Source organism: Haliaeetus albicilla, chromosome 28 (assembly GCF_947461875.1).
Source record: "Haliaeetus albicilla chromosome 28, bHalAlb1.1, whole genome shotgun sequence".
NCBI lineage: Eukaryota > Metazoa > Chordata > Aves > Accipitriformes > Accipitridae > Haliaeetus > Haliaeetus albicilla.
The window spans coordinates 9,902,982-9,927,866 of record NC_091510.1 but is presented as its reverse complement, the minus strand read 5'-3'; the positions used below and the strand labels follow the sequence as shown (position 1 = coordinate 9,927,866).

At 38.5% G+C, this 24,885-nt stretch overlaps 2 protein-coding genes across 14 annotated transcripts in view; one reads left to right on the top strand and one right to left on the bottom strand.

Annotated features, from left to right (window-relative positions):
- Positions 1-24,885, top strand: part of MYF5 (myogenic factor 5) — a 279,874-nt gene that overhangs the window by 216,687 nt on the left and 38,302 nt on the right. The window lies entirely within an intron of this gene.
- Positions 400-24,885, bottom strand: part of PPFIA2 (PTPRF interacting protein alpha 2) — a 346,865-nt gene continuing 322,379 nt past the window's right edge. For 9 of the 13 annotated variants that reach the window (XM_069773306.1, XM_069773302.1, XM_069773300.1 and 6 more), the window contains 11 exons: positions 20,984-21,065; positions 16,996-17,196; positions 14,889-14,951; positions 13,418-13,447; positions 11,607-11,782; positions 10,661-10,758; positions 8,669-8,844; positions 8,506-8,574; positions 7,375-7,534; positions 5,559-5,651; positions 400-1,860 (listed from right to left, as the gene is read on the bottom strand). In XM_069773306.1, the coding sequence (XP_069629407.1) occupies positions 5,593-5,651; positions 7,375-7,534; positions 8,506-8,574; positions 8,669-8,844; positions 10,661-10,758; positions 11,607-11,782; positions 13,418-13,447; positions 14,889-14,951; positions 16,996-17,196; positions 20,984-21,065 (1,114 nt within the window). In that variant the 3' untranslated portion in view covers positions 400-1,860; positions 5,559-5,592. The remainder of the gene's footprint in view (positions 1,861-5,558; positions 5,652-7,374; positions 7,535-8,505; positions 8,575-8,668; positions 8,845-10,660; positions 10,759-11,606; positions 11,783-13,417; positions 13,448-14,888; positions 14,952-16,995; positions 17,197-20,983; positions 21,066-24,885) is intronic. The other 4 variants (XM_069773313.1, XM_069773312.1, XM_069773301.1 and 1 more) reach the window with 2 other exon arrangements.

The following is a 24,885-nucleotide window of genomic DNA, read 5'->3' as shown; positions in this document are numbered from 1 at the left end:
TGTAAAATAGGAGTTGGTGTTTACGAGGGGAAGTGTACTCAAATGATACTGCAACCACTGAAAATGGTGTTTACATTGCTTTACTTCGCGACATTCTGGACTAAAATAATCCAAAAGGAGGTTGAGGGAGGAGAAGACGGAACATCAGCAAGGATGTGGGTGAAACCCCAGGCACTGTACGTGAAAGAGCCGCGTCTGTACAGAGCTGTGCGCTAACCCAGGCCATCACCCATCCGCGAGTTCCGTGCTCCCTCTTGTGGCAGATTCTGACCAGTAACTCCATCGTGACTCCCACCTGTTAGTGGCAAAATGTGCTTATGCTTAGCTATGAGAAGTATCTGGCATCCAAACTATTTTAATGCTACTACGTACCAAGCTTAATAGACTTATAAACACAAATAGCACTGAATTCTTTTTTATTGACATTGGGGGAGAAAAATCTTTCACCATCTGATTGACTGAAATTTGCCAAATGAAAATAGACAAAACAAATGTTTATGTACGTGCAAACATTGCAGATCAAACTGCTAAAAGAAATAACTAAAAGACAGGTCTTGAGCTAAGATCAAGCAGCAGAAAAATAGCAAATAGGTAAATGACTATTAAGTAGGTCTTACTTTGAAACTTCCCATTTAAACAAAGAATAAACAACAATAACACCACCAAATAAAGCCACAGCAGGTAATAGTTGCTCTTCTAAACTTTTATACACTATATATTAATCACTCTGTCTTTCAGTTATTTCCTCTGATAAAACTGACTTCTGTGAAGTCTCAGCAAGGCCATCTTGGCTAAAAGCATAACGTTAGACAGGAGCCTGTCTAATGCCCTGTTATTATGAAGAAATGGTGGGGGTTGGCTTCTCTTTTCTTTCTTTTTCTTTGTTGACTATATCTGGAAACAAGAATTTGATTCTATGCAAATATTAGATTTAATTTTCCAATGCTGGCTGGTGTCTGAAGATCCTGGAACGAAAAGGTGGCTCTTGGTAAAGCAAGATTCGTCTTGGTCCGCAGGTAACATAGAAGAAAGTTTTTGGTTTTTTTGTATAAATCATGTTTTATTAAATTGCTTTTTTTTTTTTTTTTTGTAAACAGTTCTTCTGGGTTTATTTGTTTGTTTTTAAGAGGTGAGCCATTATGGTGCTTCTCTATAGATATCTAACATTTCCATTTTGTCTTTAGAGGTCCGTTTTGGCTCCAGTTCCAGGTTATGTCATTCTATTATACATCATCAGAGGCAGGTGTTCAGCTTTAAATATTGACAGATTTTCTCAGTAGGAACATGTTGAAGCTTCTAACTCTGCTAAACATATTCATTTGACTGTTACAATCCAAAAACTGTAAAAATGGTGGAATGGAAAGATACAAACAGTATTATTGACACTGTATTGTCAAATGTTTGCACTGAGACCCCATGTACCATAGATTTTATTTTTAAAAAATCATATTTATATCCATTTACATAAGACTTACACATTTTAAAAGAAATACATACACAGTAAATACGTAAATGTCTAGTATTTTACAATAAAACAGATGGAACAATGTAAAAATGAGTGGCTTCATTTGATAAAAGCTTTGGATGTGCACTACTGCCAAATTTCTGATGACAGAGATGCTGAGAGGAAAGGGGGAGGTTGTTTTATTTTTCTTTTTTTTTTTTTTGTAGTAATTTAGGTATTTTTTTTTTTATTCTTGTTTTAAACTAACCAATACATGAAAGGAACATCATATCTGTTTGTCTGATAAACCTTATGTGTTCTCTTCCCTATTACCCTGTTCTTGTAGAGAGTTTTAATGCTCTTTTTCCTAAGTAGTGGTAGTGCACTTCAGGTAAAGTAGAAGAAAGAGATGACATCTAAGGGAGAAAACAAACAAACATTAATTAGCGAGATGCTTTGATTCTAATTTGGTCTAGGATGCAATGACACCAGAAAATATTATAGCACTAAGTAAGCTAGTGCATGTTTTACTAAAACACGAGACATGCATTTGTTGTTTAATTTTAGATCTGCAACATAAATCTATTAATAATGCATTTTAATCTTTTACTAATGTATACTGATTTTTGTCCTAGATCAAAACAAACTGTGCTTATGTTCATTTTACAGTTGTTTTCTTGCTGTTTTGATTCAGCACTGGGGTTAGTTTCCTGCACCTGGAGACCTTTGCCTGTGTGGCACAAGGCTGAACACACATTTTAAGTGTTATAGACTTTGTTGATGTACGCTGTGAGTCTTGTTCACTGCAGCTTGACAGCATTTGCCTTCATCACCCTGACAATTCCTTTGCTATGGAGCAGCTGTTTCCAGATTATTCACATCTTTTTGGAACTCTTCTCCATCTGTCTTTACAAATCCTCTTTGGAATCCTTCATTGATAAAGTGCATTGCTGATTTTGCCAAATCCCCTTTGACATTTCATTAGGATAAAAGTGAAACTAGTATGTTCTATTGCCCCAGCCTGTGGCAACAAAACTGTCCTGGCTGAAACTTCTCACTTGGTGGTGACAAGTACTTCATAAGAGAAAGTGTTGGGAAAGCTTAGCCAGTGTGACTGCCCAGTCCTCTGGCTGTGTAATGGCATATGCAGAGGCTCAGCTGGGCAACCTACACCACAGCAGAAGGCTTGACCTGTCCCATGTGCCCTACGGCAAACTTCTTCGTAAGATTAAATGGCCAGACACCAGCAGTGTTAAATGTTCTTAAATTTCTGATCTTCAGAGTGCTGTGCACTGGGCTGCGCAGAGTATGCTCATGTAACTGTTCTGAGAATGTCAGTTCATGGCTTCTGGCAGCTTGTCAGGGTGGTTTCAACAAATGTTTAAAAAAATGCCTGAAATGCAACTTGAAAGCATATGAATTGAACCCAGCTGTTGTGAAGAAACACCATAAGACACTGTAAGGTTGTACCCAATTGGTATTGTTGGCATAAACTATTTTGAAATACGAGGTGCTGACATTCTCTGTAAGAAAGGTGAGTAGCAGAATGCAAGAATCTGCAGCCTGCTGTGATCACAGGCCATCATCTCATTTGTTCCACATGCAACCTGTTTACAGCTCTCTTTTCAATCTGCTCTTCATATGCATATTCCCCTTTACTATATTAAAAATCCTCTTATATTGCTATTGTGTGATAGCTCCTCCAGCTATCCATCCCCTCTGCTTCTTAGTTAGAATCAGTCCCTGATTCTATGCATGCAGATAATTTAGTTACCAGAGTAACACAGCTACTGATGTATTCTAGGCAAGGTGTTACAAGCCTGGGTCTCAGTCTGACCTGGATCTGGAAAATTTCAGGAGGCATCATGAAGAAACTGTTACTCAGGAACTGCAATCACAAAACTGTTCTGTTGCCCTTCAACCAACTTCACATCCCCCATAGGAGCAGTTTTTGTTTATGCATTCATCCTTGAGATTCAGGTAATTTTTTTAAGTTTTCAAGTTTGATATAATAATGAAGGAAATCTTTTCCCTGCCTATTTTTTTATGTAATTTACTGAAATCCAAAATTATTTTAACTTGCTCTTTGGTTTCTAACCTGCATGACATTTTGAAGTTGCACTTAGGAACAGTGCATACACTAAAGTTGTAGTTCGCACCATCTTGTTGCTTCTTTAAAAGGAGTATATGGTAAGTGAAAAGAAATAGTAGTATTTTAGTGTCAGTCTTCCTCATTTATAAGCCTTTGCAATTTAGATGTAAATTTGATATTCTTATAGAGCTCTCAAGCATTTAAGATTAGAATGTAATTGGCAGAATAGTGGACAAGCAGCAAGTACCAATGATGTGATACGTATCACTGATACCTGAAACACTACTAATAACTCCTGTAGAAATGGAAGTTAACTTGTACAGCTCGTACAACTTTGTATAAACATCTTTTTGCTCAAAATGCGTAACTCCCATATATATATATAGTGCCAGCAAAGTTTGCTACTTTACTTCTGTTTGTGGATTGCTACTCTTTAGACAGTTTTTGAATACAGTGGGAATAAACAGCTTGGATAATCTTAAGTTAATTTTTGTTAACATACCAATTTTCAATTTCTGCCCTTGCTGCACTCTTCAAACCTATTGGAAAATATCACCTCATGTGCCTGGCCCATTACTATTGCCCTACTAGATAGCTTGGTGTTTGAACTTAATTTTTGGTCATACTTTATTGCTTTCAACAGTGCAATTCTGAAGCATATAGGAGAAAAGATACACATCTCTGCTATCAGTTTCTACCCCTACTGAACCCACTGAGAGTACTGTCATTGGCTTCACTGACATAACACCAAGTTCTAATCTATAAATATGTACACATTAAAAGATTTATATAGTTCATGTGCTTCATCATCATCTTTGTTGGACCAGCGGCTAAACATATTTAAAAAAAAAAATCTCCTGTGCTTATTTTTCAGAATTTATACTCTTGCAGTCTCCTGAAGATCTGTGAAGTAATGCTTGTATCATCGGTAGGATCCTGAGCAATCTATATTTTCCAACTGGTAACATTTGCTGTTCCTAAACACGTTTTGAACCTGCCCAGAATTAGTAAAATCTCGATGGCCCCAAGCCTCTCCCAGTCTTGGGAGTCTAAAAAAAGGACTTTCTTGCAGATCCTGGCATATCTTGCCTATAATATGTAACAGCTACCAAAGCATGTTTAATACCTGGTGAGGTTTTGGTGCTATCCAAATATTCTTTCCAGCTCCCCTACAATCCCCTGAGTAACTAAATGGAAAACAAAACTGTTTTACTGAGAAAATATTAGCATGAAATGGTGCCATATTGATGAAAGCGCTCACCATGTTAGTATTTTGCAAAACTTGTGATGTAGCAGAAAACTGTATTTCCTCAGAACTCTGGAAGAGTGCATTTGTGAGATTCATAGCCATATTCAAAAGATAAGTGGTGAGAAATGCAACATAAATTTCAGTACTAAATCTGATCCAAAGTTGCATTCAGCTCAGAATATCCTTTCTTTGTCAGTAGTCAATTCTGAATGATTTGATAAGTGCAAGAATTTCTGTAATAGATAACTTTGGAAGATTTTCTGTATAGGGAAAGTTTTGTTCTAGCTTTGTGCAGCTACCTGATGTTCTAAATTGAGCCATATCTCTCATTAAAAAAAGAAAAGTAAATCTCTTCTGCTTTACTAGCTTTCCCCCCACCCCCTCTCCTTAGCTCCTGGTAGAACTCCTTCAAGTTCTCAAAGTAAATTCAGGCCCTGTGCCTACTGCTGTCTCCCCAGTTCTACCTTTAAGTTTGAGAGCGTACAAAATACGTTGTGGTTGGTGAGCTATCATATGTACAGAGTTCTCTGAAAACTTTTATCTGCTAAAGTGGTTTCAGCAGAAAGAATCTGCTGTTTGAGATGGGGAAAAGAATAGCATAGCCTCTCTTAGACTGAGCTTGAGACTGTTGTCATGATCAAATGACCACCCTAGTGAGTCTGAGTTAGATCCTCTGCGCCATGCTGGCTCTTGCTTGAATAATGCCAAGGAATATTGGGTGTAGTGTACAGTTTTATAAGGAGCTTTCATGATGGCCCCTTATGAATACTCACAACAATTCAGTGCTGGCTTCTTTGCTAGGCCTTGTCAGCATGAGTATGTGCGAACTGTTGAGCTGTCTAACCTCTGCAGTCGTGATGAAGCAACTGCAAATTGCAAAAAAAAGAAACAAACCAGAACCTCTTTAGAATCAGGAAGAAAATAAATCAGTCTGTTTCCCACTGGACGGGTGGCTATTAAATTGCTCTGTGGCTTTCTATGACATGATTGGGGCATGGTCTAGTTCAGAAGTGAGAGTTTCTTCATGTCTGGTGTACTATTGAAATGTCTTAAGTGACTACAGTTCAAAACTCAATTTTGTCTTTATTTTGCTGGAAGTCCTAATACTGTACCTATCATGCTGTTTAAATTCTATAGTGTTCTTAGCACTGGGAGATAGGAAGCCAAATCCTGGATGAAGACATTTGTCTTCAAAGCTACCTGCCTTTAAGTCTACTGAGTTCAGTACCCAGCTCAATAATAAACTGTCGAGAAGACCTCAAGTAAATCACTAAATCTCCCTAGTGCCTTAGTTCCCCATCTGTAAAATGGCAATAATATCCTCTACATCATAGCATGGCTAGAAGATGAAATCCATGAATGTTTATAAGGTTCTTGGCTACTACAGTAATGTGGGCCATGGAAGTGCCTAGGGAGCTAGTACCTTTATTTGTACATGGAATTTGCCTTGGAATGGATTCTTGTCTTTTAGCTTCATCATTGCTAAGAAGTACAAGATTAAAAGCAAAGCGTGCACATGAGCAGTGGAGTCAATGGAATTCAGTGATGCAACGAGTAAATTATTCCATCTGTGACTGCAACTATGAAGTCTTGTTTTTAAAGGTGAGAAACTAATGGAATTTAGATGGCTGTAATGGAATTTAGATGGCAATATTGTCATACCAAGTTTATTCAAGAGTTACAAAATGTAATCACTACAAGCAGTGTATTAAATTACTTTGAGACAAGTATATTCATAGACCTAAATTCTCTCATGAGGAAATGAACAGCAGTATTTTTAAATGGCGCAATCTGTGTACTGGTACTTCTCAGAACTTCAGGCAGATATACACGGCTTTATCATCCATAAACCTGACAGAGTAGCTGCAATGGGATTTGTCCCTTCTGCCTGCCCTCTTACAATGATTTTAAATTTGACTTATTTTTTAATTATGATCTGCTTGTTACTTTTCCAATCATTGCTGAGTTAGTATATCTTTTGGAAATTAAATTTTTTCCAGAGAAAATGAAGACTAGTATACAGTAACTCAGTTAGTACCTGAAGTTCAGTATTTGCTAACTACACTACCCATCTGATTGTTATTAATTACTAGCAACTGGAATTATTTGATGATCAAGGCTAAGCTAGTTAATTTGAAAGTCAAATAGGAAAATAAAGGTGATAGCCCTTTCTAAGTTCATTCTCTAAAATACATTCTACCTGCTGGAGAGGCTAATGAGCTGAAAAATTTGCTTAGATATTATATGCAATCTTAATTTACTGACTTTCAACTAGAAAGTCAGTAAATTAATTCCTCAATTTCTAATGTTTCCTTTGCATATCTAGGATGGCTAGGTGGCCTTTTTTATATATATATATATATATATATATATAAACACTGACACTCTGAAGCAAACCTGAAAAAATCAACAGTATGCCAAGTCAGTGCTTGTCCATTCCCCAATTAATTCAACTCTCCCAGACTATGTTCATCCTAGTTATGTGAACACAGCCATTCTGGTGCAAGACAGACATGCACAAAAAGTCAATTTAGCATGCTAGACTAAGCTGCTTGCTTTTCAACAGTAAGTGCAGAAATGACTGCATACCATCAGTCGCCATCTTCCGTGACTGCCCTGATGTTGTGGTTAATCTGAACCCAGCCGGCAGCGTTTCCGACGAGCCCGGCATCATGCTGATCCCATGAACCTCGCGCGGAGGAAACTGTCGTCGCCAGGAGGGGCCGCGTCTGAAGTTCTTGTCATCGCTCTGTCAACACAGAGTTGTACTTGATAAAGCAAAGTGAATTTTTTTGATTAATTATCCTGCTGTCTGCTGCCTCTCCCAGTGTCAAATGTGTTCTACAACTACCCTGCTCTGTTGCCCTGCATCCAGTAGCTGCAATGCGTTTGAGACACTCTTGTAAAAGTAAATGCTTTAGAAATATTAAATGCTAGGGTGGAAAACTCTTCTTAAACCTCTGGCTCCATATAGTAGAGGGTTTTAGTATCAGCTGAAATAGAACTTTCTTAAAAGTCAGCTCTCTTCCAAACACAGTAACAGAAAGTAAAGTGGTTTGTTACTGCATTAGGAGGCTTACATAAAGTGCTAAAAAAGAATTAAACATTCATGTGCATGCCCAGAATTCATAGGTATCTCACATTTTCAGCAAGTCCTTAAAAGTTTTATTCCTCCTCACGTGCAAAAATTCAAGACTTGAATATTTTTGCACTGGACTGTTACCTTAACATGCATATTTTCCATAGGTGGATGTGAGATTCTTTATCGTAGATAACTGCCCCAAATCCCACTCTATTACATGCAGATTAACTTTGAAGAACCAAAAAAAAACCCCCAAAAACCAAACCCACCAAAAATCCACCTTTCTTCTTTCTTTATTTTTAAATAAAGGGTGTAAGTGTCCTAAAGAACAGGTTGCACAGGCATCCACGTCACCGCCACTTGCTCTGGCAGTGAAAATTCTACTCCTTTCTGCATGTTTCCTCTATGGAAAATGTTTAAGGTAAGAGTGCAGTGCCAAATTTAGCATCCAAAATGATATGAATATGTAGTCATACTGAGGTTACTTTAAAAACCTTGACTGGCATTTCCTAATTTTTTTTTTAAAGCTGTAACTGACTCTTTTTAACAGTGTGCAACTTAACATGTCTTCATGCATTCAATTTAATTTTTATTTTTTACTGTGATACTCTATAAATACTGAAAATAAAATCAATTACTTCCTCAAGTCGTCTTTCAGTTCCTAGTGCTAAAAGGTTGTTGTATTCTCTCTCAAGGATCTGCCGTGCCTAGGGATACCAAAGTAAAAAATTAAAATAGTTGAAGATGAATCAAAGGCAATAATGTGTACAGATTAACCAGAAGCAGCATGAGCAAACTTGCCTGGGTGTTTTGTGTTGGAATCTGTAATAATAAAGCTAAACTGCTGTAATCAAAGTTTTCATCCAGGGCTATAAGTGAACCATGTACACCGCTTTCTAGGATATTATTTGCATATTCCCGGAGGCCAATAGCTTGTATCCAGCGTATGACTCGATCATTGCTCCATACCAGCACATCTGTAAGGACATAACACCAGTTCAGTCTCCTGATACCTGTCAACTTCCAAACTCTACAGGTGCATGCATGTAGTTTTGCATGCACTGTGGATGTCATACTGCTTTATTAAATGAGGAATGCCAGCAAACTATTCATAGAGCTTTAATATCTCCAAAATCCTGTGTGATTTTTAGCTACCTTCAAGTTAAATGTTTAGTCCAAATGAGAAAGGTGCCTCCAGAGGGCATCTCCAGAGTGCAATTCCTCCCACCTCCTATAGAGATATCCTTTTCAATTCTTAGGCAAAATTTTACAGTTTAACAGTGCAAGAGCACAGGAGAAATATCCGTTCCTCAAGGCTTCACTTGCAAGTTTTGTATTAAACATTTTGAGACTCGGGTCAGCACCCACCATTTCATAACATGCCATAAAGCAAATGATGAGTTCACGATTTTAGAGCCTAAACCTATTTTTGGTTCAGAAAGCTGGTTGAGCTGTTAAGGTCCATGCCAGTTATAAAGCTGAGGCAGCAAAACAAGCTAGGAAACCATTTCTGAGGATTTGGCTATTATAAAAAGAAGTATTCTACCCTGCCTGTAAGATTAAAAGACAGTTACTTATACTGATCTTTATACTCGTGAGTAGGAAACATAATACTGACTTTTGTGTTACTAAGTGATGAGGCTTTTTCCTGAACCCTTAGGAGTCCCGCTAATGTTGCTGTCCTGGGAGCAGGCATTCTTCATCGCCTGACCAAGAGCATCCCAGACTTTGGGGTCAGGATCAGCTGAAACACAGCATGGCAGCCAGGGATCCCTGAGACCAAATCCCCCCTGGGACCGTGTCTAACCGACCGATCCACGACCGGGGGAAGGTTGGGTGACGGAGGTGTGGGTTATTACCCTTGTCCTAGCAGTGACTAGCCTTGAAGCAACACCCAAATTTGAGACCGATACCCAATTCCCCCATGTCAGTCTCCAGCTATACCCACTCAGGCTGACTGACACTGATGCCTCCACATCCAAAGCAAAGTCTTCGCCTTAGTGCATGCCACCATCTGCCTTCAGCAAATGCACGCTTTCACTGTAGCCATTCCCCCTTCATCATTCCCTTTTTTTCTTTAGCTCTTCCAATCAGCATTGTGCTTGAGAAGTGGTAACTGCTGTATTTGCTAGAGCTGGAAATGCTTAAAGGAATCAAAGGATTCACTTCTGGTAATGGAAAAAAACCCAACAACACTAATTGTTACATATAAAAGGAACCGCGCAGCGAGCCTGCAACTGCTCTAGAGAGCTTCACACAGAAAAATACTTTAAAATCAAATGTTAAATCTTCTAATAAGGCCACTTCTGTTAGGAACTATTCTTATATACCAACCAGCTGTCTCAGCAGCCGCCTCTCAAAGCAGCATTTTCTATGGTACATAATTTGAAGCAAGAAATCAAAGGCAAAGTTTTTCAAAAGCAGGAGCACAGTGTTAGGGTCCTGCATGCTGCCATTTCCCAGCAATGCCCCCAGCACATCCCACTGAGCTGCAACCTATTTGGCCGCCTGCTTCTAAAACCGAAAGAGGCAATGGTAAGCTCTGTCCCCAAAATCCAACTTGGCAAAATGTATGTATCAAACCACCATTCGGAATTGCAGCCCCAATTTAGCAAAGTACTTAACTGTGCCTAATATAAGGAGATATTTTGTGTTCTGAAGACAGATAGACTTAGGTTAGTTTTACTTAAAGCACATGCTTAAATGCTTTGCTAAAATGGCATGACAAGGGGTTAATAGTGTCAAGCTTCAAAAGAAGAAACATTCCCAGTATTCATTCCCAGGAACTATCACCTTTTATTTCATGCTGACTCATTTCTCTTCGCTTTTCCAGTTCTTTTCTATCATAATTCAATCTCTTTAAACACATGATTCCATATTGCAAGCTTGTTCTGTTATTTAAAAAGAAACATTTACAGAGTTAATAAAGATAATTTTGAAGATGGGAACATATGTAGGATGTATTTCCTGCGTGTCACATGAGGTGTTTCATGGTGCCCATGTAGCAAATCTTGAGGACAGAGGGCAGAGCAAAACCATTAAAAAAAACTCCACAGACTTCAAAAATGAAATGGATGAAACCAAAATGAGTATGTTTGAATAAATGTTCTACCATAAGAAACCCAAAACATTAAAAATCGCATTCAGAAAAGGTCAGCCCTTGAGAGCCGTGAAACGTTTTGTCAAATCAGGCCTCAAAAAAGTGACAGGCAGTACATTAAAAGAAAAATCCCTTTCCTGTCACAAACATCATTCTCCCTAAAGTCTAAATGCCTTTATTTCCATATTTCCAATTTAGCTTCCTGGCTATATCCCTAGATAACGCGAACAACTGTCAATTTGCTTGTACTGTTAACAGCTTTTATGTGCTACACACAATAGCTTTTCATTATTATGAGATCTCACGGCTTCAAATCTTAGTCTGCCGCTTTCTAATACTTTAAACCACTTAATAAATTATGACTGTTTCTGTAGTGTCAAGGTTTTATTTATGTATTAATGGTTCCCCACTCGTTATGAAATTTATCTGTACCAATATCTTAGTTTTGAGACACATAACTGCAATGCAGTTGCTATTACTAAAGGAATCTCTCTCAATTCAGATTTCTGACACTCAGCATTCACTTTTCTGTGTGGTTTTCTACCAGAACAACAGAAGGTAAGTTTTTTTTCTGTGCAGCACTGAACACTACATCAGACTATGTGTGTCTTGATAGGTATAGTCTTTATACCAACATACCGATGAAAGCTATCCACCATTTTTAAGTGCACACGCAGATCTTTCTTTGTCAGGTGATCTAACATCCTCGCATCTACCAGGCATTCCATAAAATAACTTCGGTACTGAGGTAAACCCAGACTGGGGAGCCATTCGTTACCTATCCATTCGTGGTTCATATCGCCATAAGCCAGGGTCTGCAGGGAAAAAAAGGGGAGAGGGCAAATAAATTCTTGAGTTTGTTCCAGGTTGCACCACAGACTGAAGACAGAATATCTATCTCTCTCCTCTGCTCGTTTCTAGCGAGACTTTCTAGCTTAGAAATCCTGTCTAAAAAAAACCCTAACACTTCATTTTTACATCGTTTTGGCCTTGGATGTGGAAGCCACTGTGAGATATTTGTTACTGATAGCAGTTTTGCCTGTTGTGTCTTGTTTTCTATCTTTGTAAATTTTAAGCAATTTTTTTGTAATAAGAAATAGTAGTTTCAATTTTTACTTTTAAATCCAAGCAAACTTATTACACAATCAAAATGTGTTTGCTTCATAATCTTACTTGTGTTCAGTTGACCTTCTAGAATATTTATGCTAGGCAATTCCTACATTGAACTTGGTAATACAAACGTGGCCTCAGGGAATCGACTGAAGTTTGTGTCATTGTTTAGTGTGGGCTAGGATTTCCTAAATAGGATCTAATGACACTTCATTACAGGTTACACACCTGTAGTCCTTTTGGGACTAAAAGTTCATTTCAGTTGTTTGTCAGCCAAGCTTACCTTCCCCATCAGTCTTCGCCATCAGTCAGAGCAGGTGACCAAATACATTCTATTAATGAGATATTTTCAGCTGTGAACAGCTTAAACCTAAGTGCATCATATACAGAGCTCAATAAATTGATTCTTTAAGGTACAAGCAAACCGGATTCCTCCTAGAAGCTAGCATTCAGGCATTAAGCGACTTCATTGTTCAGCTGAAATTTCAATAGGGTAAGGAAGAAAGTATATGAAAAAAAACATACGCATGTAGAGCTATTTTTATGTGGGTTGCACAATTAAGATGCAAAATAGATTTTACATCTCACTATTGGCAATTATTTTGTACTACTAAAACTTAACAGAAAAGAGAACTCATACTCTTCAATAGGATCGTGCTCAGCTTTGAGCATCGCTTTCAAGCCTAATTATCTTTTTGGTTTTGTTTTTAATGTCTTCTGTCATTATAGACAAAAGGATAACCCAGTGTGAGCTGGATATATTTTCTATGGGGGAAAATATAGTCCCCTCATCTCTCATTCCTGAGATTTTGAAGAGAAAAGCCATGCCATAAATACAGTAAGATTGTGTAAGAGTGTGCATATATTAGAGAGAGAGAAAGAAGCTGAAAAATATAAGTAACTGTTAGTCTAACTAAAGTGAAAAATTTTGTTCCTAATTATACAAGACTATTTGTAGACTGATACTTGGGTGTGATTTATACAATTGTTCTAAAAAAAAATATAGTGTAATTTTAGAAATGTTAGATCTCAAACTGTTGGCATATTTAATCAGCCTGTTCTCCAAAATACTTCTTCTAGATTTGGCTGGGAGTTAGAAGATGTCTCTGGAATGTAGTTGTTTCTTTTAAGAAAAATATTTACAGCATATGTACCTCTTTGTGCTTTTCCTAGGAAACCTGTCCAGAGAGTACTTGCTTTGTATTAGAACTCTAAAATGTGTAAATCATAATTCAGTTGAGATACTGTCACAATACTATAGTGCTCCATGCATATTGATACACTGTTAATTATATTATTATTAGCTTTCTGTTCAAAAAAATCATGTGAAAGGGTCATACCTGAGCCCAGCTGCCTTCTTCAGACTCCTTCTGTGTTATCAGCAGGAAGCAATTAGTAAAGCAGGTAAAAAGACAATAAAAAAGAGTTATAAAAAGATGTGGGTTTCACGTGTATGTTAATCTTAGAACCAATGAAAACATACATGTAAAATGTGCCGATAAAATAACTCCAGTCAGTGGCAATGTTCTGGGCTAAACTACCTTTTAAGGTAGTTTACAAGACCCAAACCATAAAATCTTAGCAGGGCAAATCTAGCTAAGTTTTTAAGATATAAAATCGTTATAGCTTGGTGAACCTTTACAGCATTATCTTAAACACTTTTTAGGGTTTCACAATCCATTTACTTACAAAATTGGGCATTAGAGATGCCATTTTTTGTTTCTAGTTAGATTTTGCAACATTCACAACAAAAAGGTGTCTTCCTGTGAATGTATTGTAAAGGAGCTTTTTATATAACATTTTTAATGGCAAAACTATATTTTTCTGGCTGGCCAGTTAAACAGGATCAACTCTACTACTGGTTAGTTGAGTGTTATTATATTTGTATTTATCTTTGGCAACATAATAAAATTGAAAATGAGCTCAGCTGTAAAAAAAAAATTATTGATGAAAATCTGCTTCATGAATGTTCATGAGAAAACTTAAAATAGTATAGCAAGCGTAAATTTCTAAGAAATAAGTCTTTATTGCATCAAAATTTAGCTTCAGTACCTCCCCCACCATTTATGGACTGGGCTGACTATACCATTTTCTAATCTGAAGACAGATTTTTCAGACATCTCACTGTAGGATTGTATTATGTTTTATAAGCACTGTTACGGAGTTGTTATGATGTAATGCTAAAAACAAAACCTAAAATAACATATGTTCCAAGTAAAAGAAGAAAGTCAGAACTATTGAATAAAATCTATTAATATTTATTTATGTCCCCCCAAAGCAGGGAGAGGTTTGACAAAAATCAATAACTAAATGACACAGTCCATGCACCCTAAATCAAAGAGCATGAATACACAAGTATGGACATGAAAGACTCAGTATTAATGAAAACACTGAGTTGTGTAAGGCACCATTCTCAAGCCTTTTCTTAGTTCATTCTGGTTTCAGCAAATATAAAACTATATTTAGAAGAGGTACTTCTCAGGGAGTAGAGTACAGGGGAAATGTTGCACCTGTAACCGCAACAATTTCATTTCATTAAATGAGGTTTCACACTGGCAGTGAAACTATTATGTACTGTAAAACTCCAATACTGGTTTTAGGTTCACACAATTTTTGTGATCGCAGTACAGTTTGTAATTTCTTTTGCTGAGAAAGGATGTAACTGTTCTTTAGATTCAATTTCACGACTCCCTGCAACCTTCTAATGGCATGCTTGGGAAGCATCCTACAGAAGATGTTAAAGGAGACGAGATACATCCTAGTTCTCTTTCAAGCACTGAAACCATTTTAAATGGAAGTGGAAAGACTAACCGTCTTTGCTGGAGCAGCAAGATTTTCCATTTCTTCATGGGTCACCCAAACATTGCCTGAGGGCTATGGACAAGGCCCGCAGGAAGGCAGGTGGGATCCACATTAGGTAAGCAGTGGTAAAGAAGAAAGGCAGCACCACTGTAAGTTAACAGCGTATAGCATCACCATCAGCACAACCACGTCCTTGCCTCTACCGAGCTGCAACTAGAGACAACTTTAGACAACTTGGTTTGTATCTTTCAGTTAGAGGATTCTGAACGGACTCGATGGAGTGTTTCAACTAGAACTGATGGATGAAATCCGGCAGACCACCGTCACAAAGGAAAGAATAATAATTAAAGCTGCGTTTCACACACAAGTGGCAAATACAACCTTTAGCTCATAGCTGTCTGGAGGTAAGCTTCAGTTCTCAAAGATTTTCCAGCCTACATATTCTGCACACATCACATGCTCATACTGTAATCTAAATAATGATTACTTCCGCTGCACGTCTGTAAATCAAAAATGTCAAGAGAATTCACTTGTAAAACTATTTTTCCTCATCCTATTGTTTTCAGTCAGATTATTACTAGGACAATGAGATGAGGCAGGGAGGGGGTGTGGAAGTCTGCTGTGTTTTCTTGAGAGCTGAAGTAAATTCACTCCTTTCCTGAGAAAGAGGGGAGGCAGAAAGACTTGCGACTTGGAAATGCACATTCCAAGGCAGGGCAGCTTTGTGCTGCCAATTACTCAGGGAGAAATAAAAAAAACCAAGGCAGAATTATTCCCAATGTTTCTAGCTTGAATGGACTGTTTTCTCATTTCATAACTGTCAATGCTCTTATGCTTTGAAATATGCTCTTATGCTTTTAAAATCAAAATTAATTTTGTTTAGTAATTCAAATTCCTGTTGAATCTATACTGCTTTACTTAGGTGAAATCCATTATGATTCATAGTATTACCATGGTTATGACATATATGACATGAAGATAAAAGGCCAGTCAACAGGAACATTAGAGTCCTGTTGCCCAGTTGCTTATGTCGCTCAGTGGATCTGGTACCCCTCATTTCCACCAAAAGATTCTCCATGAACTCCATGAAGAGATTAAAAAAATAAATATTATTACTATTATTACTATTATCATCATCATCATCTTACTATTAGAAGTCTGGGCTGCACTACTTGAGTAGTAGTCTTTGTCCTTCACTTCTATGCCATGTTTCCCGTCTGATCAAGACTTTTTTTTTTTTTTTATTACAGTCTCTGTTGCCTCCTTCATAGCCATCACCATCAGCCTTTCAGCATGAAAATCCCCTTTTGTTATCTTGTTTCTTTATCTCCCAATCAGTTTGGCCTGGTTTTCTTCATTTTCCACTAAAAGGTGCTTTTTATCTATAGCACATACATTCTTACTCTGCCCTAATCTACTTTCTTGCTCTTTTTGATATATTGCCCTTTCCTTTCAGACTTGTATCTCTGTATTTCTTCTTTACTTGCTTCCTTCCCGTCTTCTGTGGCTTTCTCTCCCTTCCTCACTGAATGCACACACTCCACTTCTCCCTTCCAGACTCTCCTTTCACATCTCCAATCGCTACTTCTCTTAAAAGCGTGAAGAACCCAAAGCCAGCCAACTCAGATGAGATAACATTTGAAAGGATGCAAAAAAGGAGAATGGGAACAAGATTCAAAGGAGCTGTGTTCCTACATAACATCTCCCCGCTCCTGCCTTGCTCCTCCCCATCCCACCCCCACCCCCCACAAAAAAAAAAAGAAAAAAAAAAAAAAAGAAGAGAAACAAAAAAAGAGAAACACAATCTGGTTTGGTTGGGAGAGATGACTTAAAGGAAGAGACAGGCAAAAGTACAAATAAGATGCTCAATACCGATCATTTAGATAACATCAAGGTTAATCAAAAGCACAACTTAAAAAAAAAAAAGAGTATCTGCTAAGGATAAATATCAGTGATCAACAATCAAGCGAGTGATGAACAGGTCCTTCTGAGTCTCTATAGGGCAGTTCACACTGGTTGGGAAGTGAGTGTTACCACAGAGCCACTCTTGTACTACAAAAGTCTTTCTGCAGACTCCTGCAGGGTGGTGGGGAAGAAAGAGCTGAACAGGACTCACTGTTCTGGATGTTGGAGGTGCTGATGGACTTGTCAGTGACACCATCTCTTGGATTGCTAATCGGAGCTTTAAGCGATGAAGAGGATTGCTGATTCCAATTTCTCTTTGGATCTCAGTATCGGACAAAGCAGACATAATAGCTCCGCTCTTCACGTTGGCGCGGCAGGCAGCAACGTACCAGGCTGGCATGCCTAGCCAGAGCTGTTGAGAGAAAGGACACGTTCACCCAAAGCATTGCTTCATTTCTCAAATTAAATTAATCATCAAGGCACCTATCAGTCTGAATCAGCATGGTAATACACACAAATGAGTATGAATATCATAGTCTTTAATAAACCAGAATTGTTTCAGAACTTTTGAAATTGCCATGGCTTCATATGAACTCTTTTAGTTGCTTTTATTGTAAACAGAACTTTAAAGCAAGGGATGCTTTGAATTATTTTCAGAGCTGTGCCTCCAGCACCTCCTCCTTTCCTAGGCCTTTAAGGAGCAAGTAGTGGCACACATCAGTGTTACTGCCCATTTGATAGTCTTGTCTTATGTACAGAAAACAATCTAAAAGGAATTAAGTAATTTTTTCACTTTTGGACCAAAATGGCTTTCTCTCTTTTTCTGTTTTAGTCCCCATGGTGTACTCATGGGGCACAGTCTTACATTTCTCAGCTTTTATTTTCTTGGTAGAGATAAACAAAGCACAGTTCACATAACCAACCTAGTGAGGACTGAGCTTACTGTAAATTTGGGAACAGTCTGGTATGGCGTCACATCCCAGCTAAAAATACTGGTTAGAAGTTGCAGCAAAACGTGAGCACAGCTACACCACCTGTGGATTTAGAAGATATGTATTTGCGGCTTCATGATTTTCCTCTCCTTACGTTAGTCCTACCAGCTGAGGTCAGCAACAGCCCCTTGCGTCACCACTTAGTCTTTCCTTGTAAGAGGTACTCGCCACTCCTGGCGGTCTTTCCTGGGACCTACTGGGTAAGAATTCTTCTTGGTTTTCTCAGCTTTCTCATTTTGTGCTGCCTCATTAATACGACTGTCAATGTCTACAGCTCTTTGCTCCCAAAGGAGATAATTCCATAGCAGGGATACATACGTGTGGGAAGTTCTTGTCACAGTATGAAATACATTATGCTGTAGCAAAACCTGGATGTAAGCAGCGAATGCCATAATCACCGAGATTTTGGGGACAACGCAATGGAAAACAAAGACAGGCCTAGCTAGGTGCATCTCGAATAGGCCATCAGAATTAGCTCATTTCATTATTTTAATTTTCTCTCTTAATAATGGCTTACTAAAAGAGGACACAAGGTCACGGAAAGGAGTCAAGGTATGCCATCAGTAAATTCACCAACAAATCTGGAAAGCAGAGACCAATTGAAAGGATTTTTATTTAATTTCTCGCAGTACAGGGAACTACTGTGTGGTTATTAACAAGTCTATACCTTATCTGGGAAACATTTACTTAAAAGACAGCTGTTAGATTGCTGTTATGTCACAGAGAAAACAGACTTGAATGTCAGATTCCAAAAGAGCTCAGTCAGGCTTTTCTGTACTGACTGCTGATGTACCACAGAGCTTGACGAATGACTGCATCATGTTTCAAAAAGCCCTTCCCACTGATGGGATGAGCCACTGCCCTCCATCCAAGGCTAGTCTGAACCTCAAAAATATGATCTAATTCCAACTAACTGTAACAAAATACAAAGTTTCATGAAAGTCCAAAAATGAAAACAAAAATCACGTAGATTACACCCAGCTGCACTTAAACAAAGGCCATGAGGAAACAATGCATAGCTTTAAAATGTATTTAATATTCTCATTTAATTTGCCATTAATTTTTTTCATACGTGCACTTGAAAGCAGGAAAGCGTAAATACTGGGAGTTATTCACCCTGCAGAAATAGATTCAAATGTTTGCCACTCATTAGGTAAATTAGTTCTTTAACAAACAGCTGTCTCTACCAAAAAGTGCAGTTAGATGAAAACAGTCTCTAAGAAGAGGGCACAGTAATTTTTCTATGCCGAGAACCCAGATATCAAGATTGATATACTCTTCCAGAATTAGTTAAGAAAAGCCACAGTTCTTAAAATACATCTCACCTACATCTGTGCTACATACAAATGACCAGAATAAATGCTACGGCTGAAAAGTCAAGCCCTGAAAAGTTTGGAAATGTCACGATTGCTATCACATATACTTCTTTATTCGGGGCCTTTGTCTCCTTTAATATTATTTTCGTTCTTTAGTCGAAGGGTCACACGTTATGTATTCCCCAGGAGAGTATGAAATGCACACAGTGTCCATCTGCTGACTGAATGCACTGATGCTCACTGAAGAAATACAGTACTTGTGTCCTCGTATCTTTTTATCATCAGTATTCAATCTGCATTGAATACCGCAACATAAACTTCCTCATGGGCTTTCCTGTGCTACTCTCATCATATTTCCCAAGAAGTTCATAGACATCAATTTCTCTTTACAGCCCCTCTCTGAGACATACAGGAAGCATATCCTATTTTAGAGCTAGGAATCAAGGAAAAAAAGACTAGGGCTTAAATTGTCAGAAATGTCTTCAAATTTTGGGTCACCCTGGAGGACATCAAGGGCAGATTTTTCTCAGTATTCAGAAATGTATAGACCTTTGTATGTTCACATTTCCAGCAAATCAGCTTTGACTGTAATATTGTATATTTCCGACTGATACAAATCTGGTTACAGAACTCTCAAAGTCATATGAAAAAGTCAGGTAGTGGCCAAGTTAATGAATGTTCCATATTAACAGAGATATTTTGGGGGAAGGAAGATACCATCCCATTTTCCAAGGTCATACGCAAATGCTTGAACTGCCTTTCTGCAGTTTTTGTTTCATCTTTTTTCATTAGGTACCTTCAGCAATTCCAATATGAAGCAGAAATTTTATAGACATTAGCTGCTTTCATTCCTCATCCTTCATTTATTCCCTGAACATACTCCTGTTAAAGCTTTGGAGAGGAACCTTTTTTTTTTTAATTGAAGGGAAAAACTCTACAAATTCTATCTGATGACCAATGGATGGATGATATCCTCAGCAGACCTGAGAATAGGTGAGAATACATAGAGATGCTTGGTATAGACAAGGAATAGAGACGCCTGTTCCTTGAGCCAACGAAGAGCTTGTATCTCCGCTGAAGTGATACAGCCTTGTCATGTAAAAGTGACCATGTATTTGTATAAGAACATCTTTACTTTCTGCCTTCTCCTCTCCTCAGCATCTGGGTATTTTTTGAATAGTTCTTTCACCTAAAACATTCATTGATTTTTGTCAAGATTGATGGACAGCTCTGCTGAATGTTTCTCCGGATGGGTTCCAAAATCCATTCATTTAGGCTCTCCAAATCAAGGAGAACTCTCTGCAGATTAGATTCCAGAGGCGAAGGCACTGCCTGTCAAATCAGACAGATTTCAACCTAGATCTCCCACACCCTGGGTGAAAGTGCCAAGAGAAACACCTCTTCTTCCGGTTCTGAGTGATATCTAGGTAAATCAGCTCTTTCTCATTATATTTTAAAAAAACCCAGAAAGTTACAAAATCTTTAAATTTATTAAAAATTCTGAAGATGTAACTTCTGTGTTAAGCTCAAATAAAATTTGATAGCTAATTTTTGTTTTGTCCTTAGCACGTCACCCTACATAAACTCTGTCTGTGGAGTTCCTAGATATTTACAGACTGAGAAATTATAAGATTTCATAAATTTGGGGTTTAAGTGTGTTTAATAAGCCTTTTTTCCTGTCCTCATCCCCCTGTGTAATCCTGTCTTACTTTTTTCAGCTCTAGTCTCTGCTTTACGCCATCCAGTGTCAAAATCTTCTTAGTGCTCATGGCACAGTGCACAAGGGAGAGAGAAGGAGACTTTAATAGTCTCCTTTAGAATCTGTAAGGACGAGCACACAGAAGCAGTCTACAAACACGACTCATATTTTCAAGTTATGGCCAACACTCACCTCCAGCCAGGCAACCACTGTTGGGCCATCCCACTGTGCAAAAGGCAAACCCTTTCTCCGAGCTTCTTCCAGAAGTTCATGTCTAAAAATGGATCAAAAAATGTTACATATGCAGAGGTATGTGTAGGGACAATACAGATGCAACCGTGCCTCTTTGTTAAGGGTAACAACAGTGAAACTTGCCAACAGGCATAGAAAAGACCAGTGAACAATACAGCTCCTTCCCCTTTTTGAATGTATTCCTTAAACTATTCCCAACTCTTTTTTTTTTTTCTTGGTGCATTTTTGCATCCCTTTAAACACCTAACATACAAAAGGCAAGGCTTCTGCCTGTTCTTAGCTGAAGCAATATAGAATTGGGATAACCTATATAAAAGGATCACCCATATTATAGAAGATATTGGTGAAGAGAGAAAACAGAGATTCCTCCCGAGACTAGCATAGCGCTGCTCTGGTAATGACCCAGAAAGGCCCACAAAAGCCAACTTCTAGACCTGAGCCAAGCATGGGTGTAACGCAGCTGGGTCTGAGTGGTCTCTGTGTTTGAAACACAAAACGTCCTGGACCAGCTATGCACAATTCTAGGGTCTCTGGAGTACAGCTATTCAGCATTTTAAATAAGCCATCTGTGGCTAATTAAGAGTTGGTTGTATCTTTAATAGTTCCGTGTTAATTTTTTTTTTGTTATTGCTTATATACAACAGAAATCCATGTGGTTTACTGGTGTATACATTTTTATAATTATGGAATTGATGTGGTTTCTCAATTTTATACATATATACATAGATATATATCTATTGAGTTGATCCGATACCAATCCAACTCCTGCACTTGCAGCTTTTCTGGACTGCAATGAGTGTGTATGTAAAACATCATGCTCAAAGCTTAAAATATACTTTTAATACCGTGGTATTAAATATTTGGTAAAGTTAGGTATAGGCCAGTCAGTTAGACTATCAGGAAAATGCTCTATATTAAACACATTCAACCATTTGATCAGACGTTTTTATTCCTGGAGCAGGCATAAAGAGCCCACCGTGGTGGTGGCATAGAAAAAACAGTCCTTCAAAAGTCCTTTTTTTCTGTTATTTAACAACATATTTTCAGCTGCTTCCTACTGAGTGAAACACCAAAGAAGGCTCTTAGCAACAAGCAGTAGTGAGAAACAAATTAGACAGGGACTATGCTAGTGTAGTATTAAAATTTGCTTACATTCCCACATAACAAAGAAAGCTTGGAATTACAGCTTCAATTTTGCTCGGTCCTCCTTTATTACTACAGCCTTTGCGGTTCAGTTATCCCTTGGCAATACTTCACTGCCTTAGCAGCCTTTCAAATATATATACTACAAAATCACAGCAGATAAAAGCGATGGAGTCATCTTACCCCTAAGGAGTATTCCTTCTGGGATTTTTGCACTGCTGAGGGGCCAGACTGAGAGAATTCAGCTTTAGTGGAAAATGGAACTCAAGTATGCAATTTTGCATATGTGTTTAAATCCCTGGCTCTGAATATTAATAGAAAGACAGCTGCTTTACTTTCTATGTTTATGCTGTAGTAATATGTAACATTACAAATACTTGACAGCGTTACTGAAGTTTATCTAGCTTCTCCTCCCACACATCCTTCGCGGCATACCTCATCCTTTGTCACTCAGATTTCCAACGACTTTTGCTTTCTGTGAAAGCACAATCTTCAGTAAAACGAGGAGAAGTTGCTCTCTGGGTGCATAAACACCATGTTACCTTCCGTAGCTGGTGGAGGTACGGGAATGTCATATTCCCGGGGAGACCAGCAGCGAAGGCCAAGAGAGACGTACGCGCTCGGCTGCTTAGGGGAGCGGAATCAAGGCACGGCCAGACGCGACCACCTCCTCGCTACCTGCGGACGCGGTGTTTGGGCTGCAGCCCTCCCCGGCGCCGGCTCCGCAGGCTGCCCGCGCAGCTACGGCAGTGCTGTACCTCCCGCCGGTGCCGCCGCGGGGCTGCGAGCTGGCGTGGCGGTCCGCAGGGACAGCCAAACTTTCAGGGATGCCCCTTCCTCACCTGGCCGCTGTTGGTGTCCCACGGCAGAGCACGGACCCTGCGGAACCCTGTGTGACTTGCTGCCTTCCCAAAGCCGGCGGCTGGGAGTCTCATGGAGGCACCGTCCTTGGGGGAACCTGATCCCAGGTTTTTCCTCATCTGGGGTATTCTCGTCACCCATACCAGCTAAAAGAGCAAGGCTGGCTATCACGGTAAGAAAAAAAGAGATTATGGCTTTGAGGGCCAGGGGCCCTCCTTGCTTGTGTTGGTCTCCTGCTCCAAGCAGAAGAGCAGCATGTGGTCTACAAGGCGATGGGGTCCAGGAAGAACTTTTGGCTTATTTCTTTGATTTGGTGTTAAATCCCTGCATGGCCTAAGCAACCGAGGTGCCTGCAGAAGAGGCATTGGCACTTTAAGTTCTCACTTCCATGAAAAACTTATTTCCTTTATGCTGGAATTATAAAGTACATATTTCTGGGGAGTCCTCTGTGACTTTGCAACATTTGAACTGGCCTGAGGCGTGGTGTGGAGGCTTAGCATTATTCCAGTGCTTCACAAACAAAAACACTCTTCCAGAGTAGGAAAGCACTTCTGTTACTTCAGAGGCATTCTGGCTCACAGAGCTAAAGGAAAATATAGTCGTGGTTATTGATTTTGGCTGAAGAAAATTGGGCCAGGCCAGAAAAGGGATGCCCTATATATGGCCCTATATATGCTATAGCCAAAGACTACAGCATGATAAATATAATCCAGAGGGTCTTGGCATGTAGAAGGAAAGTGTTTTGGTTTGAAAATATTTTTAGTGTAAAGTTAAAATCCTTTACTAAGACACGCACAGGGAATACAGCCATCATAAGGCCTGTGCCTCACTTATTGATGTGGAATACTAAAAGGATTTTTATAATATTTCTTTCCCTTAAAAAAAAAAATGTTATGCTTCAGAATTTATACTTCCTTCCCTCAGAAGTTTCATTTAAACACCTCTCAGATATTAAAGTTTATTTAAATTATATTTTACTTCTTGAACAGTATTCTTTGACTACTTCTTGATATACACTAGGAGATCTGCAGAACCTGAATTTTCAATTTCTAAACCAGAACTAAACCCAGAATTTCTATATTTTGACTAAGAGAGATATTCTTCAGTTGGTAGTCAAAGAAAACTCTGGGTTTTTTTAATATGAACTAGCACTATAGAAAAAACTCCACTCTTTCAAAATAAGTTAAAAGTGTCACGTAGGAAAAAAACATGTATCATTTGATCAATAGTGCAAATAATCAGAAAAAGGAATCCAGTGATCTGCCTATTTTGGAATATAATCCTTATATTTTAGAACAGCCTGAATGTACGGTTGTCCTTGTGGGATAGTCACTGGCTTCCTGAAAACAGGTCCCCAAAGCCCAACATTGGCGACTGCAGTTCAATTTTCCTTACAAAAACATAGAACTGATCACAGGAGGAGGAAGACATGAATACCCTAAAGCTCATCACTCCCTCTTCCTTTCATTGCAAAGACAGGGTTTGGAGATCGTGAATAGCATTAGATAGTTTCTCTAATTTAGAAGATGCTTTGCAGGGGAACATGGGGATTTTCTCCTCACTAAGGCTTTTTCAGATGAGTACTATATGTTATAATGTGGCCACTTTGCATTGGTAAGGGGGTAGGGAATTAAAACGTAATTATTTCCATGCTCATTTAGTTTTTTGGCAACATATGAAAACAAGCTGATAAGGAATAATTGACATTTATTAAGCTTTATTATAAATGCTATTATTTTACAGATAAGGCTTTAAAGCACTTATTACCACTGGAATGAATTCCAAATTAAAGCCATATTTTTAAAGATAACATTATTACTGTTCAAGAATAAAATCCT